This window comes from Indicator indicator, chromosome 3 (assembly GCF_027791375.1).
Source record: "Indicator indicator isolate 239-I01 chromosome 3, UM_Iind_1.1, whole genome shotgun sequence".
NCBI lineage: Eukaryota > Metazoa > Chordata > Aves > Piciformes > Indicatoridae > Indicator > Indicator indicator.
Window position 1 is genome coordinate 34,246,548 of NC_072012.1, and position 19,161 is coordinate 34,265,708.

General features: G+C 38.7%; 1 protein-coding gene across 1 annotated transcript; it reads right to left on the minus strand.

Annotated features, from left to right (window-relative positions):
• Positions 1–248: 248 nt before the first annotated feature.
• TES (testin LIM domain protein) lies at positions 249–16,017 on the minus strand. The gene is made up of 6 exons (XM_054399514.1): positions 15,932–16,017; positions 8,412–8,664; positions 7,006–7,341; positions 3,517–3,732; positions 2,799–2,957; positions 249–1,591 (listed from the first exon to the last, which is right to left on the minus strand). The coding sequence occupies exons 1-6, from the start codon at positions 16,015–16,017 to the stop codon at positions 1,400–1,402; spliced, it is 1,242 nt and encodes a 413-aa protein (XP_054255489.1). The 3' UTR covers positions 249–1,399.
• Positions 16,018–19,161: the final 3,144 nt, after the last annotated feature.

Sequence of the window (19,161 nt, forward strand, 5' to 3'; positions counted from 1 at the left end):
ATGCAGGCAACAGCTTCCTCTTAAATAGGGTTGGGGACAGGAAGTAGGAGTGGAATAGACTTTGACCTGGGGACCCCTTCCCCTGGGAGAGGGGCCAAGTCTCTCTGCCCACCTGGGTCAGGTTGCTTTGTTCACCTAGGGCTACGTTCTTTTCAGCCCACCCCCTCCTGGGCTGGGTTTAACCTAGCACACCTCCCCTAATGGCAATTCAACAACGGAGTAGACAACTGAAATTAGCAACACTGATTTTTATTTATAGATGTTACAATATAGCTACCATAAAACTTAAGAGTTGAACATAAGACTTGCATAGATTTATTTTTTGTAAATTTTTTTTAGGCCAGAAAACCTTCCATTCATTGTTTTGCACAAAGATAGCTACCAAGTTTCATTGTAGATCTGTAAGTCTTAAGAAGAAAGAACTACACATTTGGTTTATCTAGTATGCAAAGCTAATACACAGCTGTGATATTTATTAGACTCAAATACTGGAAGTCTTTGTGCTTTGGTTAAGAACTTGTAAATCAAAAGCCTAAACAAGTTCCTTTTACAGAATTACATTCTTGGAAATGCATGTGGTGTTTTGTTCCTCTGACAGAAGGCAAACAGTCATAAAAAACCTCAAATAACCAAGAAACACAGAAACCAGTCCTGGTAAGTGACATGCTCTAACATTGGTGGATTTTATTTTTTTTTTAATCTCAGCAAGACCTTCTCTTATATGACCCCTTCCTCCCAAAAATCTAGAAAGTAAATTTGACATTCATAAAAATCAAAACTTTTCCAGGCACAAACAGTTCTACAAATCATAATCCACCACAGTTTTCTACTGGTGGAATTACCTGAAGGACTAGATATGAGAGCAGTCACTATCCCTCAAAGACCTGTGTCCACAACATGCAAATGAGGCAATTTTTTTTTTTTTAAAGATCCATTCTCCCTGTGTGCTTGAGGTCTAGCAGACAAAACCACATGTGGCAATAAAGCTGATCATTTTGTCTAAAGTGCTTGATGAAAGCAGGGAAACTAAAAATAATTTAGTGAAACTGGAAGTGGAAAAGTTACATTTATCATACAGACCAAGAAAAATGGGAGCATTTTCACAAAGTCTTTTTCCATTAGTCAAGATAAAGCAAAAAGATCCTTCAGAGTGACATGCTCCCTTAAAGTGTACATAGCTCACAACACATTTTTTCTTACATTTCTGGGACATGAAGACACTTGACATAAGACTCAGGAACAATATTCCAGAAAAGAAAGAATTATTACAACTAAGAAATGAAGATTATATAGCAAGTCTTAGTCATTAAAACAGCTTTGGAAAAATGCTCATTAATACTTTCAACAATCTTAAATGCCTTTGGAATGAAGCATTGCTTGGTTCTGTGCATGTCTTCTCTTACGACATGATCTTTTTCTTACATTCAACAGAGCAAAAGACCATCCCTTCCACTGGCATGAACTTCTGGCCAATTAGACACTTGCTGCAACAGGAACATATGAAGCATTCCTGTGTAGCATGCCAGTTGAAATTGTTGTATGTCACACGCTGAACTTCTGGATCTATGGCATTATGACAGCCTTGGCAGATCTGTTAAAAAATAAAGTGACACTTAAATGAAGCATACACATAATTTCTACAAGTCAAATAAAGGCTGGAATTTCTTAAGTATTATGACTGGACAACAGAGACAGGTGTTAATAGAACCCTCTGCACTAAGTCTCCAGGTTTTGATTTCCTTTAAAGTAGTTTCTGCTCAAAATGTGCCCAAGGACAGAACACAAAATAAAGTGCACATAAGAGGTCAGTTGCTACTAAGACTAAACTTGAACAGTTATGATAGTTAGAATTTCCCAAAGCCCAAATAATTATAAAAATTTGTCATGTCAAACAGCACAGTTCTTCCTATATTAACCTATACATTTGAAGAGATCAGTTACAAATCTTCCTGCCCACTGGCAGCTGTAAACCAATGCCAAGACTTAAAGGCTACGAGTTTAGGTGGTAAATCCAGTTTTAAAATCCAGTTGTCAAAAGTTATAATTTAGACCTCAAGAAGTTGATGCTTTATAAGAGAAAAAAAAAAAAGCTTCTATAGAAGATAATCCCTCACACCTACTTCAGAAAATTATTAAATGCTAGCTAGAAATAAGGTTGTTCCCTCCTTTAAATGTATGAACAGTTTAGATGTGTGTTTGACTGAACTCACAACTAGTATCTAGTTAATTGGTAGATAAAAATGATAAAAATGGGCTGCCATCTCAGACCTCCCAGTGTACTTAGGACTGAAGAATTACATTCTTTCCCAGATGTCTAGCTTTATCCTGTCAGTCACTCTCCCTTATGACTCCTGGTTAGAGATACAAACAAAGTATCTAGACTGCAATGGCCAGTGCAAGCTTTTAGCAGACCAGCTGAAATTCAATCCCACTAGTCACAATGAACAACTGACACAAATGAAATGTTCAGCAGCATTGTTCATCTTCAACTACTTTACCCCTCCTGTTACAAAATCCTGCTTCACCACTGGCAAAGTTAAAGGCACTTTCAGAACAGTCTGTCCTGTCCCCCTGCCCCCACCAATGGCTTTTTCTCCAAACTTCTGAGTTGCCAAAATAGTTGGATGCTTTTACGATTTTTTTTTTCCCAAAGAGGAAGATAATGATTGACTTGAGCCTAAGCGTGCATTCAATTTATATTTTCCGACACTCCCACACTGAAGCAAAGTAATAATTTTGAGCTCCGTGGAAGTACATTCCCTTCCTTCATAGCACCGACATGTCTGTGAGGATCTTACCGCAGCATGGTTCTTCACATAGCAGGGTTTGCAGACTGGCTTGTCATTCACCATTACATAGATTTCTCCAGCCAAAACACAATCACAGTCAAAACAGCAGAAGTGTTTCAGATGCCAGTTTTGACCTTCTGCTTGAGTATATTCGTTGCTGAATATCAGCTGTTCGGAAGATACAACCAAATATTAACATAGTAAAAGAGATGCTATTCAAATGCACAAAGCTAGTCTCAGGATGTTTTGCAATTTCCAAGGAACTCCTCGTGATCCCACCCTTTTCTAATGGTTTCAACAACAAAAACAAATGTGTTCACTTGTTTGGCTGCTTCCCAGAAAGCTCCATTTTGTTCATTAAGAGCCCACAGATGCCAAAGACATTAAGCAGGTTGTTCTCCGTAACCTGTGCAATGTGTAACTTTGTGAGGTGCTCCCCCTAGTGCCATTCACGAGGCAACGGCTGCATAATCAGGACTGCAGAACGCAACCCACACGTGCAAATCCTTCTGTCTCTGGAGATTGCACAAAATACCCACCAAATCCAAAGCGAACTACAGACATTCCTGAATGTGGACCATCCACATTGGTTTCATTTCCCTGCAACTACAACAGCTAAAACTGGTGAAGGCACAAACTCCTCACACCAAAAGTTTGTTAAAAATCGTATGTACTTCTCAGGAGAGCAAACTTACGTGCAAAAACAAAGGACTAGGATATTTCCTACCTCATCACATCCAGCACAGCGGGGTTTTTCGCTATCACAATAATGTCTTCCACAATACAGATTGCCATTCTTCCAGAAATAGATCATGTCTACTAGAAGTTCACTGCAGGTGCAACAGACAAAACATGCTGGGTGCCAGAGTTTATCATATCCAGCACGTTCTGCATAGACAGCTGGGTCACCTTCTTTCATGTTCAGTTTGCAGCGATAGCAGGACTGGAAAGAGGTTATTACAAAATTAAATATGACTTTGAAGTACCACCTATTACTGACATACGTAATAAACTCCACATTCTCAGACTGAAGCTGAAGCATTCATTACTCTTGTGCTCAGAGAGTAGTGTGACGATGCCACAGTACAGGTTTAAGCAATTCAAGATGATGCACATGCTAGCAAGACAGCACTACTGCTACTTAAACGGATTACTGTATATTGTCATATTCACAGGCTTGCAGCTACAGTCCAGCTCTTAAAAGAACAATAAGCAATTAATACCCATGTTATGTTCTACATATATGCCTGACATACTCAAGAGGAGAATATAATAAGCCTCCCAAGCTAACCAATTAGACTGACTAGAACACACAAGAAAATGGCTGTACTTAGAGGTGGTGAGAAGATTAAACAGTACCTGCATCACTGGTAGGGAAAAAAACAAAAACTGTTGTGAATATTTCAAACTCATTCTACTTATAGTATTCTAGGGATGCTAGTCACTCACAGCTGTTGTCCAATAATCTGCAATTAATCCTAGTATGGGGATAGTGGTTATGGAAAAGGGACCAAAGAGATCATGAACACAACTACACTACAAATAGTTCGAAAAATTCAGTCTCCTGCCCTATACCTGCTTACAGAGAGAGTTTTCTGAACAAGTCAAAAAACACAGGTGGTTTGTATTACTGAAACAAAAATTGCTATCTAAAGTTTAATCAGCAGTTTGGCATTTCCTGCACTCCAGTTGGTCTGTGGACTGGGCTGAACATCCTCTGGGAAGGTTTTTGCCATGATTCACATCACTACAAGGCCAGCTGTGAATGGCTTTTTAAATTGTGCACATATATAAAAAAATTAAAATATATATATGAAATGTGTTGGTTGTAAAACATATTGATAAGATCTCCAGACTTATTTCAGACAAGCAATTTCAAAATATACAGAGAGTCAAACGGGGAGGAAGAACAGCCTGGAACAGAATGAAAGGAGGAACTAATGAAAAGGAATATACATAACCCCAGGGGGGTTGTGGAATCTCCTTCTCTGGAGACTTTCCAAACCCACCTAGATGCGTTCCTGCGCAGACTATCCTACTTGATCCTGCTTTGGCAGGGGCGTTGGACCTGATGATCTCTTGAGGTCCCCTCCAACCTCTGATATACTGTGATAATACTTTGACTCTTCTTTCTCTTGGAGTATGAGATCCAAAGTAGGAGTCAGTTGGAAGGTTTAGCAGCTAAATGGACCCAGATGAGGGCAAGGTAATTAATTTACCTGATGTTTGCAACATTGCCAGCCTAGGTGGTTAAAAAGTACATAAAGAGCTTTGCTTCTTTAAAAATATGATGAATGCCCAATTTTTCTGTTTTTTGGCTTTCAGTCACAGTGAAATAGATTTGTTTTTAACATGAAGGGTATTGTTAATATTAGTGGTGATCTGGATTTCGTTGTTGTTGTATATTTTAAATCATGTTTTAAAAACCTGCAATCTAGTCCTGTAACAAAATTTAGTTTTTCAGGAGATTCTATTTGCCACAGCTACAGACATACATGCTTTCAGCTCCAGTCTCAAAAGCAATGTGCAAGAAAATTTGCAGAGCAAAGATGCAGAACTAACGAATAAGAAAAAGCATGGACAAGGATGGCAATTCTTCTGCAAGGTATTGAAGAGCTCATCTTTGCAGTGGTTTATTTTGAACTGTTAAAATGAAGCTGACAGTCTCAGCTATATGCAGTAGCACTAAGGTCACATCACAGAAATCAGACAAAAGAAATACTTTTAAAAATAAAACCTAAATCCTCATTATTTAGCACAGGGTAAACTCAGTACCTTACAACAGATAAGCAATTCAGATGTTCACTTTCAGTATTAAACACTTCTAAGCCCCTTTTAAAATCACAGTGATGAGATATACCTGACTTAAAAACAGTATGAGGTATACTCAGGTGCTTAAGTAAGAAGTTTGGAAGTGCTAAGTAGGGGTAAGGTAAAAACAAAGCACCTTTAGATACAATTACTCAAGAGGATAGAGTGCTTCCTGCCCTTGACTTAATGCATTTCAAGCCAGTTGGCCAGCAGGGTACAATGCAAAGTGTGTATTTCTGTAGGTCTTTCTCAAGCAGCTAAGTGAAGAATTGCTGTGGTTAAACTAAAGTAACCTAGAAGGAGAGACAGAATAACAGAAGGAGAGACAGAATAACAGCAACTTATCCACGCTACTTTTTAACATCATAGAATCGTCATGACAAGTTAATAGGAAAAACAACTGAACAATTATATTTAGAAAGTTGATACAGGGAACCAAATGGTACAGCACATGACTGATTAAGGCAAGTGGGCATGTTCAAAGCTAAAACATGTTATTTTTATATTCCACATTCATTGCACCAGAAGTAATATACTATGTCAGTTTAAACAATAGACACACCAAAAAAAGCACATTGCACTCCTTAACACTGTGGAAGCCATTTTCTACAACCATGTTAAAACCAGTAATCTCCATCTAGAACCTGTATGTTATTCATACATATAAGAGCAACATTTCTCAAAATCATGGTATAGAAGTTTTACCACTCCACAGTGAAGGTCAACCTTCACTAAACTAATTTAGTGTTACTTCAGTAATCTTATCCCTGTTTTGTATTCATAATTGGTAGCAGAGACATGCACAGCAAAAATGAACAAGTTACATCAAATACTTTAATTAAGGCTACAGTTTTGGAAATAAGATGAAAATTAGGTAATTTTACATACCTAAAAATAAAAAGGATTAAAAAAAGACCTGAATATGAAAACAAAGCTAGTAAAAGCAGCCATTACAGGAGGGAAAGGTGTTACTTTATCATTTCTTAGTTTCACTTAATTTTAAACACACTTTTTCAAGTGGGTAATTTGGGACTCTTCCCAGAAAGAAGAGATGTCAGGCTTCTAAAATTAAACTAAACTCCTTTCAACAAGAGAAAAGTGCAGCAATTAGTCTGTAAAACTACAGAAGTTTCTTGATTATTATTCTGTAAAAGCCACCCTGCTACACTGTCTCCAAGCTAACATGTTTTTGTCATAAGGATGAAAAGGTCACCTAGGAAAATACTTGCTGAAGTGCACTAACTACAGTCAGAAACCAGGGTTCTGTGCAGACATTCACAGTGTTTTCCAGTTCCCCTTCTTTCTTTCCTTTCCCAGATTTTCACTATTCCAAGTTAATAAACAAGTTAATTGGGGTAAAACAACCAAATATCATAATATACCTTCTTATTTTTCTTATACTTACATACTGAGATGCCTTCTGATCTGAGGACTTGTCTTCCATCACTCCTACAGCAGCTGAGGTACCTCTATCACCATTGTCCAAGTTATTCTTGTCAGGAGCTCTCGTTTCCACCTCAGCAGGGAGCTTGACATCTCCTACACCAAGCGCCTCGTTTTTGTACTTCTTCACAAATTGTTCCATCTGCTTAACTTCGCTGGGGGAGAGCTCGTGGCATTTTGAAGGATCCTGATCATGAGCAGGCAGCTGCTTAGCCAACTGCTTTTTCCTGTACTGCGCGCCTTCTGAGCCAGCAACAGGCTGCTTCTCCTTTGGTAGCATCTGCATATACTGTCTAGCCTGAACCAGGAGAAATTAGATATCAGATGCCAGTTCAACCTTTTAAGCAAATACATGACTAAAGCCATCTCTCCTGTTGTTAGTGACAGTCAAATTTGTCAAAACCAAGGTTTTTTTTTTTCCATAAACATTAAGCTCCTGAAACACAGTACATTAGGATAAGATACAGATTAATTAATTGGCTTCTTCTCAGAGCCTCCTTTTAAACCTTTTACAACATGCAGAATAGAGCTATTACTTCCTAGAGTAAGTAACAATATTTATGCAGCACCTTGTCTCTTCACAGCTATATAAAACTATTGATCTACTTTTTAAGGCTGTACAGATGAAGCTGAAATAGTCTGCCTGGAGGCACACAGCTTGTTGCTGAAATAATTCTAGCTAAATAAAGAAAAAACCTCTAGTTTTAATAAAGCAAGGTTAAGTCTAAAAATTAGAGGGTTAACTGAATGTTAAGTAACAGTTGATTTAGATGCACAAGGTTTGATTCATTCACTGAAAATGGGTATTTTGAGAGGCAGGTCAGAGATAACATGATTCTAGCATGGATCACACCGCGCTGCAGCACAGTAAATCAGCAATCAAAGTTTGAAAAGTGAAGCAAAATCCTCAGAAGGCTATCTACCATCTCATCTACTTCAGCTGAAAACATGCTAGAAGAGAGTTACTCTTTTAGATGTCAACACTGACCTTGTTCTTACCATATACAGTAAAAGCTATATGCAAGATTGAGTGTTCCCCTTAACTTTAAACAATGACATGAATTGTTGTGGGGTTGGTTTTGGTCGTAGTTTGGGGAAGGAGGGAGGAGTTTGGGTTTGCTTGCTTGTTTTTTTTTCCTCTCTTGCTCTTTTTTTTTTTAAATAAGCCCACAGTCTATGCAACTCTTCAAGTTTGTTAAAAAAAAAAAAAAAAGGAAAAGCAGCAGCATGCATATCTACATGACATTTTCAGTTTTAAGGAGGAAAAGAAGACTACAAGGGGTAAATGTATCCTTCTCGTAAGCACTACTTTTCTATTTCCCATCAATTCCTGCCTTGAATGTGAAGAAAAAAGTGATCTGGACTTACAAGTGTCTGATTCTGAACAGGAGGAGCCCACTCGAAAGTCACAGTATTGATGGATATGTTCTTCTTGGCCGGCACTGGATTAGTCAGTATCATTACATTGCGCTTATACATGGGAATGCCATCATTCTTCAGCTTTGCAATAAGGGTTGTGTATTTTGTATCCTCAAAGAGCTTCCCCACTTTCCGATCTTCCTCGTTGCTTGTGAGGATATCATGCTCTTCCTGGCCACATTTGCAGTTACGGCATATTTTTCTGAAAGTTATAGAAATAGAAACAAAGTTACAGTCTGAGCTGAAAATTACATCTCATGCTAGCTGCATGCGTTGTAACATCATCAAGAACCCAAAATCTCGTTTTCAGTGCTATGATTAGGGAACACACAAGTTATTCTGCAACATGCCAAGCACCTCATGAGGCTATTCTCCATTTCTCCTTTTATTTTGTTTACTTTCTTTGTTTACAGAGATTGTGATTTGATAGGTCTCAGTCAATGACACTAATGTATTTTGAATATGGTATTTCATTTCTTCAGTTACACCTTGGTACTGATCACATTCACAAACACCCCCCCCCCCATTATTACTCATATACCAGATTTACTACAGATAGTCACCCATCAGCTAACTTAAATTCATCAATGTGATCCCCCTTTGCAATCATTTGTTTGGGCTTTTAGTTTCTCAGGTTCTCTTTGTGCAGTCAAAATTACACACACGATACTGTTTTCTTCATATGCATTTCACTGTACACATGATATTTGGTTATCACAGGGGTCCTACCCAGCAGAAACACGTATTTACTAGAAAGGAAAAAAATGCATACAGCCACATATACAGTGTAATTGAACCAAGTTCTGTTCAAAGTTCAGCATTTAAAAGAGAAGATGAAAGAAAAGTGAAAGGCTTATATTGGACAAAGCCTTTCAAACATCTATGAACCAAGTCAGAGGTACTTGGGCACACACTGTACAGAGAATTTTCACAAATAACATCCTTAAAAGGTAGAGGGGTTTACTTAACTTATATCTAAGTTGTATCTTTTCATATACAACATATTTGAACTCCTTTGAACAAGGAATATTAGATAGCAATTTATTACCTTAAGCATAATTAAACAATTCACAGATAATAAACAGAGTCTTGGATTAGACAAGCTAGTTTATTATTAATTAATGGCTTCTCCAGTTTCAGTCCAAAGCAGTCAGCTACAGTATATGGAAATTAGCAAAAAGCTGAATGTTAAGAAAGGTTGTTATTATAGCCTAAGAAAACAGACCTGATTGTCTGTAATTTGAAGAGCCATTTTACCCCATTATTTATCCTTCATGCAGTGAATAGCATCAAACTACTAAAATCCTTCTCAATCCTGCTTGCCAAAACCCACTGAACTCTAACATTGTTCTGCATCTTGCTTTATGAAGTATTAAAGGCAAGATACATACCTGACACCTCAAGGCAGCTAACAGGTACTTGACATGAACATGCTGTGACTACCACAGGCCCATCATGTGATGAGAAAGGAAGGAAGGAGGACCTGAATGTAACTGGTCGTGTGGAGTGATGCGCAGGCAGCCGCGATGACATGCGCTACATACACCAGTTCATGATGTAGGGTACTAGGGTACTATCGTTTCAGTGTCCAATGGATATTGCCCAGGTCACACAATTACACAGCAACCACAAGTTATGATAATCTAAAGTTATGAAGCTTACTTCAAAAAAAAATTAGCTAACTCTGCAATAGAAATAGGACACTGAGCAAAATGAGACCACTAAGCAGATCAGACTCTGCCTTGCAACATAAGAACCTGAAGAGATCAGAAATTGAAGCATAGGCTGACAGCTTGAATTGTGGACTCAGTTCTACAAAAGAAAGGCTTCACAGGATCTCAAAGCTGATACTTATCTGGATTTCTAGTAAACACTAAGCACTTTGCAATCTCTCAGTTTACCAAAACATTTGAGCATGAACTAGCATTGCCCACTCAGCCTAAATGCTGCATTATGCATCTCAAGCACTTTCAACAAAATTTTTCAAGATCTTCAACATTAGCCTACATGAGTTCTTTACCTAGCTAATACTTAGCAAGCTATTTAATATACTAGTAAAAGACATATATATTCACTTTGCTCATCTTTTAAGGCATGCATGATTATATATTATTACCAACTCTCAGTCATCTCTATTTTCAGATTTGACAGAATCAGACCTATCTTTTTGCAGGTTTAGTTCATTATTACTTCATGAACATAATGCAGCTATGTGCTTAACAACACACATCCATCTTGAATTGAAGCAGTTAGTCCATTTGAATAATAGCTTAACACTACACCAACATTCTCTACACTTTTTCAGATTAAGTCTTTCACAGGAGTAAGCCCTAGTTTTGGTCTTGCCTTTTGACAGGATGTGATCTAGTAACACTGGTGAATGAAAAAACATTATCAGGTAACCTGCACAGACTGATACAAGTGAAGCATAATGTTGCTGTCCAGAACTGTTCTGCTGGCAAAACAGAACTCGGAACAACTCATATTGTTCTATTGCTGTTGTGGTCATAATGGCAGTGTGACAGCTTGTGTAGCTCTTCCCACTCTGTACCACATCCAGCTACAATGAAGCAGCATCAGTGTGCAGACATCAGACCATCCCAAGTCAGCTGTGGTGAAATTCTTCCCCTGAGACTTTTACACATGCTGTAAAAGCCACAAGAGCACCTTATTTTTCCTTATGCTACAATATGAAATTGCTTATCTGTTTTTTAGTAGTATTCTCTTTGAATGCAGAACAGCTTTGAGATGCTGTTTTCACTTCCAACGAGAACAACCTGACTCAACTGCTTTTATCGTACTCAGTCCCACCTTGAGGCTCAACATGTTTCACCAGTTTTAGTATTTGAGAAATTTTCCGTCATACTGATAAATAGATGAACAGACAGCTGCAAAGAAGTAAAATCATATAGCTTCTCCTCAGGTCCTTCCTGGATCCCACTGTGAAAACCAGCATAGAACTATTGTGCTTCACGCTTGCATTGAAAAGAATGAAATATTCACTGATTTCTTCTCACCCCAGACTTACTTCAATTAAGAATTTAACTGTATTAATTTTAGTCTAATGTTACCTCCTTGCTTTTTCAAGATTAAGTGAATGACTTTTTGCGTACATAGAGTTTAAGAAGCTGTTGCAGTGGCTATGTCACAAAATTACAATGGCCATTGCATTAGAAAAGAAACCAGCAAGAATGTGGAGAATTCCAAATCACAACTGGTATTAGCATGTCTCACTAAGTGGAAGGAAAATCCCAGAGGCTGTTGCCATTTCCTCTGCTTCCCAAGGCTCCCTTGGGTCTTGGCGACATGAGGATATTGGCATATTGCTAACAGTCAAAAAGACAAAAAACATTTCCTGTCCTGACTTATAATCCCTTTTCTTTAATAATTTCCAGTTCTAAGAGGTATCAAGCTGACATTTACACATATAGCGTACACATATACACGCATAGTACTGTTTACTATTTAGCTATACCTTTTTCCACTAAGTTGCCACATCAGAGTTCTGTCCCTTTGGACATGCAGGAAGATCCCTGCTGAAGGAGTACTAGGCATTCCTGTTTAAATGTTCACAGCTCTCAGGAATTCAGCAAAGGAGAGAAATATTTCTCCAGTAAAATTTCAGCAGTTTCTGAGCTTTTCCCATTCACATCATGGAAGACAGGAATGAAGCTTCAAAATTTGTGGAATTAAGTTACACATCTCTGTCAAAGACAGATTTAGTAGATTGTGTCCTGCTTCCAGGTCCCGGATGGGTACAAAAAGGGAGAAAGAAGGGTATGCAGATCCCATCCTCCTTCCCAGCCTGGGAAATTCCCATGTCCTGGATTTCTATTGACAGCAAGGGTCAAACGCTTCCAGTTCTATCTCCAAAATCAAATGTCATCAGTTCCCCTAATTTTGCATCTTTGGATGTATGGAAAAAAGAGTAATTCGGATCATGGTTCTGCAGTGTTACCTAGTGGCAGAAGGAAGCAGTTGAAAGCACAAACAAGCCCTCAGCAACTTTCTGTTAAGTTTTAAGCCCTGTGTCCTCCACACAGAAAGATTAATTTTTCCTCATGATTCCTTCTATTATGATTTCTTGCTGTTAGTGCAGCTATAGTAAATACTTTGAACTGTGCCTGACAAGCTTAGTATCAGAAAACATGAGAGTCAATTTAAAACTCTCCATGCCTTCCAGGTATTGTATCTGTGCAGAAAAGCCAGATGCCGAAAGTGGTCATTCCCAAGCTTAAGATGCTTCTCTCCAGTAGCTTTTTAATATCTTGGCAAGCTGTGCTGGAAACAATTATCACTTGCTAGTATACACACAACCAAGATAAATCAGAACATTCCCTCCTGCTTTTAGCAATTTCTGACTCCTGTGTGAAACATTCCCAAAGAGCAAACGCATCCAAGCAGCAGGCTACTGCAGCCAGCCTGCCTTGCTAAATTTGTGGAAGCTGTTTTGCAATCTCAAAGAAGTCTAATATGTGAACTGCAAAGATCCTGCCTGCTGCTGCTAAGCTTGGACAGAAGCATGATTCTGAGGGCAATTGGAAAAGCAGAAGCTATTAATACACTAAGATAAAGCAGATAATTGTGCATTATTCAGCTACCATTGTAGACAGTGGCTCATTTCATTCATTTTGCATACACCTTACATCACTGAGGCTTTCAGATCTTAAAAAAATCATGAACAAATTTTATTAAGGCCTTTGTTTACCACCATGTCTTTACTAGCCTAAATTAACAGTTCTGCACCTATATAACCATCCCAAGAATTGTAGCACAAAATGCTTAAAGAGCACTTGCCACCTAAGGAGAGACATTTTCCAAATGCATAGAGAAGAAGGGTGTACAAACTTCATGTCAAACCCTGCTAAATAGCTGCACTTGGATTTTTTCATGCACTTTCCTGTCTGATTCCCCAAAGGTAGAGTTGAGGTTCTTTTGTACAGAAATACAGAAAGAAATAACATCGTCACTCTTTGAGGCACACTGGAGTTTTCATGTATCAGACCTAAGTGATCTGCTGAAGGACCTCAGCTCCACCCAGAAGAGGGCAGTGTCAGCCTTAGAGATTACAGCAAGGACTGCTGCTGCCTGGCTTACTGTACTGGAACTGCCCTTGCATGGAGGTGACTTTCTTCATAATGCATGTATGGTGCTGGCTTGGGATTTGTGGCTAAACCAGCCTTGATATCACTTGCTGTTGTTGAGCATTTCTGACACAATGCCAAAGCCTCCTCTATTTTTTGGACTCTGCACCCACCTCAGTAAGTAAACCAGAGGTGCAAGAAGCTGACTCAGATTGGCCAGAGGAATACTGCATAACATCATGCTCAGTAATAAGCCAGGAGTAGAAGAAGGAGGTAGGGTTCCTGACATCCAAAGTGAACACTACTTGGAGACTGGCTGGGCATCAGTGTGCTGGTGGAAAGTGCTAAGTGATTGCCTTTCCATCCCTTTCTGTTCAAGTGGTGGACTGTCAAAATCTGTATCATGCAAAGCATATTAATACATCTTTTCCACGGAAAACTGTTTACACAAAACTGATTTCAGAGTTTTGATTCACACCCTTACTGTTCCCAGTTGCAGCTCTGCTGGAGAAACAGCTATGCTCTAAGCCATGCTAGAACTGCCTTAATGGCTAGCTTTTCAAATATTACAGAGGTACCTGACACATTTGTCTAACACCTAGATGATGCTTTTCAGACTACTTCCAGGTACCTTATTTACCTGGTCTAACCTATACAGATACAGTTTCCCAATTTAAACCAGTAACTATTTAGTTAAGATTTATGTCTTTTTCTTACTTGCTCTTGAATCCTCTGCTGTCTACAAGTTCTTACTTTCTAGAAGAGAGTATTCTGATGAGCTATGTATTCAGGATGTGGAACAATGAGCCGTAACCATAGGAGCATAGTGAAATGTGTATAAAGGAAAACACACACAAAAACCTCCAAGTACACACAGAAAAGTAGACATTTTCTTACTTGGTAGCTTGCTATTATCTGGTTAAATAATTTCAGGTATTTTTTCTATTTGTTCAAAATTCTTTCCTGTTAAAGAATAAGATAGGAATTATAAGGTCTAATAATGGGAACTGAGAAAAAGAGGACAAAAAGCAAGAGTTGAGAAAGTTAACTGGACTTGTCATCTCCACCTCTATCATACTCACTATGAACAAAGAGCTTTCAAGAAGGGACACAATTTCTCACCTAACTATGGATCAAACCCACTATTTATTTCTGCATTTAAAAATTCTGTTTTATTGAATTACCAACACGCATTAACCGTGGTCCATTTTATTGTACCTCTACATGAGTCCCCTCAAGTGACCAAGTGAATATTGAAAAAAAATCTTTCCACAGATTAATAATTTCTTCTATCTTTAGATAATCACTTTCATTAATGAGTTACCTCTTCTTGTTCTGTGTCATTATTTGTAGGTTATTTTATACATACTACAGATACATAATCGATAAGCTGTATCCTCATCAACTTACAGCAAGTTTTTGTTGTAGTCTGCTTGTCTGATTAATTAATAAATGAAGTCTCAGCTGCAGTCAAATACTTGAGGTAAGGCCTTATCTGCACCTGATGCCACTATGGCTGGGATTGTAATGCCTGACTTAAATCCCACAAAATAAAACCCTGCTGCAGATACAGTTATGACTGTACCTAAATAGCATTGGTGAAATGTAACAATTTGCATTACTAGCATGTGCCAGTGTCACTAACAATTATTTTTATGTCCTTTCCAGGGATTTTTTTTTTAATCAGAATCACTAAATTGTATCTTAAAACACAGCCACTGTCAGTGAACTGGGCTAGCTAAATATATGTATTAATACATGCATATACATAGTTTCAGTAAAAGATTACAAATTTTCTGCACAAGTAAACTGCACAGACCACATTGTATGCTATTTACTGCTACTATCATCAACTCTTGTTAGTTTAGGAAGCGTATTATCCAAAGCCAAGTACTATATACCTTACTTGAATTACTACCCACTCTTTCTCCTCTGAGTCATCTGTAGATGTATAACAGGTTTCAACATCTTTTCAACACAGATAATTTTACTGAAAATCCCAGATCAAAGTTTATGTATCTGGTCAGGAGCTGAGAAAGCTTTTTAGTACTGAGATGAAGCACACTTCTTCCCTGTCATCTCTCTTACTGTAGGGATAGAGATGTTTTTACAAACCTACTTCAACTGTTTATTAAGCTAAAGCAAACATCTCAGTAGAAGTACTAGCACTGACTTCAGTGTAGATGAAATGTTAGTAAGTAATTACATACTTAAATGCTGTTGTAATGCAGCTGAGAAGGCCTGGCCCTGAATGTAGACACTGATTCCTTAAAGCATCTGAACAGTTCATTCGCAAGAGAACAAAAGCAGTTACTTACACATGTGCATACATGTGCCAAGATCTGCAGTGCTGAGTCAGGCTTAGAGACATCTGGTGTCACTTACCTCCAGAAATGAAGCTCAAATCCTTCACACTTATCCTTGCATTTCAAGCAGGGTGCACCAAAACCTTGCTCATGGCCCAAGCCCATCTGTGTACAGAGCAAGATGAAGAGTCAGCTTCAAGAAACATGCTGCGTGAACAATCTTATTGCTGCCTTTACACTCTACAACTAAAGCGAAAGATTAAGCATTTGACTAAGATGACATCAGGGCAGTATTTTGGGGTCCATTCACCTTTCTACTGTACCTACGTAAGTGACAACGTTCACACCAGCCTACTCAAAGGGCTGCGATAGCAAAGTTAGCCTGAGCTAAAACAAAGTGCTTTTCTGGTGATTTGTCACTAGCTCACACTGCAAGCTTTGTGCAAGGAATGAAGCAGATCTGCACGCCTTTCTTAGGTTTACAGCTGTGAAGCCACAGCCAGCAAAGCCATAAGACTTCAATTCAAAGGACATTTAAGCCAGCTGTCACAACAAAGGAATTTGTAGTATATGACTTGACAAAATACAGTTCAAGAAACAAACAGATCCCATATTTATATGCACTTACCTGGGCATCTGAGTAAAGAAAACATCTAAGTGATTGTATTTGTTGCATTTGTATATTTGGAACTACTATGTTTCAGCTGGACTAATACCATCTTACTTGCCAAGGAGAAACAGGTGAGCAAAAGCAATGGCCATGAATGATACACAAAGGGTTTCACTGAAAAGATTAAAAGGACATACAACCAATTCACAATCTCAGTTACCGAATGATAGGGGTTGGAAGGGACCTCTGGAGATGATCTAGTCTAGCCTCCCTGCCAGAGCAGGTTCATGTAAAGCAGGCTGCACAGGATGGCATCCAGGCAAGTTTTAAATGACTCCGGATGTGGAGACTCCACCACCTCTCCAGGCAGCCTGTTCCGATGCTCCACCATCCTCAGAGGAGTTCCTCCTCATATTTACTATGTTTACCTCATGTTTACTCATGCTTACTACATTAAAATACTGTGCCTGTCACTGGGCACCACTTAAAAAAGACTGGCCCCATCCTCCTGACACCCACCCTTTAAGTATTAATAAGCATTGATAAGATCCCCCCTCAATCTTGTCTTGTCCAGCCTTTCTTCATTAAGAGAAAAGTTCTAGTCCCCTAATCATCTTCATAGCCCTTTGCTGTACCCTCTCAAGCAGTTCCCTGTCCCTCTTGAACTGAGGAGCTCAGAGTTGGACATAAAACTCCAAATGGAGAAGAACCTCCCTCAACCTGCTTGCCACATTCTTCTTGATGCACTCCCCAGGATGACACTGACCTTCTTGGCCACAAGGTCACAGTACTGGCTCATGGTCTTCTTGTTCCCCATCAGTATTCGCTGGTCTTTTCCTGCAGAGCTGCTTTTCAGCAGGTCAGCCTAGCCTGTACTGAGACATGGGGTTATTCCTCCCTAGGTGCAGTATCCTACACTTGCCCTTGTTGAATGTCATAAGGTTTACTCTCTGCCCAACTCTCCAGACTGTGCAGGTCACACTGGATGGCAGCACAGCCTTCTGACTGCCAGCCACCCCTACCAGTTTTGTATCATCACCAAACTAGCTGTGGACAGACGCAGAGGGAAGGATGGTCACTGAGAAGGAGACAGCTCACCTGCAGTTTTGCTCTTACCATGAATGGGAAGTGAGCTAGAACTGACAAGTTCTGGTACTAATCTTAGCTCTGGCAATGATAATACGCTGCCTAGGTTGATTAGACGTAGTGATATAGTTTTATTAGTAAGGAGATCACAATTTACTCTGAGAAGTCATATAACTATTGCACATACAAGGGTATAAACAGCTCAAGTTCCAACTTGTTTTTGTCCAAAATGATGGAACAGATCACTCACGAACCACCTGCTCAACAGAACACATGACAAGATGCAGGGAAGACCAAATTTTCAGATATTTTTTAAATTTCAAGGATTACTGCCTCCACAGTAATTAATATCCCCAAGGAAATTACAAAACTGTTTTGTAGATTACAGTCTCTTTAGGGAGAAGAGATACTATGGCAGCTATCAAGACACTGCTTGGAGCTACAGGAAAGGACAGAAGGACATGAAATTATTTACTCCTTTCTTATATGAAAGAAGAAATACAAACTTGCTGAGATCATGGTGACATCTTTATCAGCCTGAAGGGCTCAAGAAGCTCACATGCTGTAAGTGCAAACCGAAAGCCCAAAGTAGGCATTTAAATAGACATAGCTTTAAAGATTATGCTTTTTCATCAACTCAATTTTTGTCTCCATTGGATGTACAAAGCTAATGGGTTAATAAAAGTTTGTCTCCACTTGAATATCTTCATTTATAGGAGTCTTACCTGGAATCAAGAGCCCTGACATACACACTGTACCTCATACACACACACTGTATATCAGGAAATAAACGAGGGCCCTTGTCAGGTTATAAATAAAGAGAACAAAACGTTGGCCAGGACATTCTCTAAAGACAAAGAGGAAGCTAAAGCAACACAATACAATTGTCTTTTTTGTTTGTTTTGTTGCTGTTGTTTTTCAAAACTCATCCCCCACAAAAAGCTGTTAACATGCACTTGCACTACCCTAAAAAATAAACCAAAGCCCCAAACCTCCACCACCACCCCCTCAGGGAAAAAAAAAAAAAAAAAGCCAACATTCTCTTGCTGCTACTTCAGCTACTAACTGGCATTCCTTGTTTACCCTTTGGCTCTTTGCTCTTTAAACAGAGGGGATGCAGAACAAGGGAGAATAATGGTAATTTTATTAATATTATAATTAGAATGCTTAGAAACCTAGGATCAGTATTGTGCAGTACACAGGAGAAACAGTTTTAACACTGTTTTAACACAGTAATTCCCAAAACAGAACCTGAAGTGCAAATAAGAACATGAAAATAATTTTTTCAATATTTAAAATGTATCATTTCTAAGCGTCTTAACAGTTTTGTTTGTTTGTTTGGGGTTTTTGGCAAAAAGTACTTCTCCAGAAACAAAATAAGGAGAGGCAGTATGTACTATCAAAAAACTTCAACCTAAACATACTCTCTCTAGACTAAACAGACAACAACCAGCAGTGTCAGCACAGATTTCTTCAGAAATACAGAATTTTACATTCTCTCCTAGTAACAAGAGAATACATCATCAAGTAAATGCTTATGCAGCTTGAAATGAACTGAATTAGGAAATGGGATAGAATTATTTTGAAACTTATTTCTCAATTTGCTGTCAAAC

What these genes read in the sequence shown, in the direction of transcription:
- TES (XM_054399514.1), bottom strand. Translation starts at nt 16,017, where the DNA reads ATGGGCTTGGGCCATGAGCAAGGTTTTGGTGCACCCTGCTTGAAATGC. An exon ending in CTGTTCAGAATCAGACACTT is followed by an intron (nt 7,342 to 8,411) that starts GTAAGTCCAGAT and finishes CTCCTGGTTCAG; the next exon opens with GCTAGACAGTATATGCAGAT. An exon ending in GCTGTGCTGGATGTGATGAG is followed by an intron (nt 2,958 to 3,516) that starts GTAGGAAATATC and finishes TCTTCCGAACAG; the next exon opens with CTGATATTCAGCAACGAATA.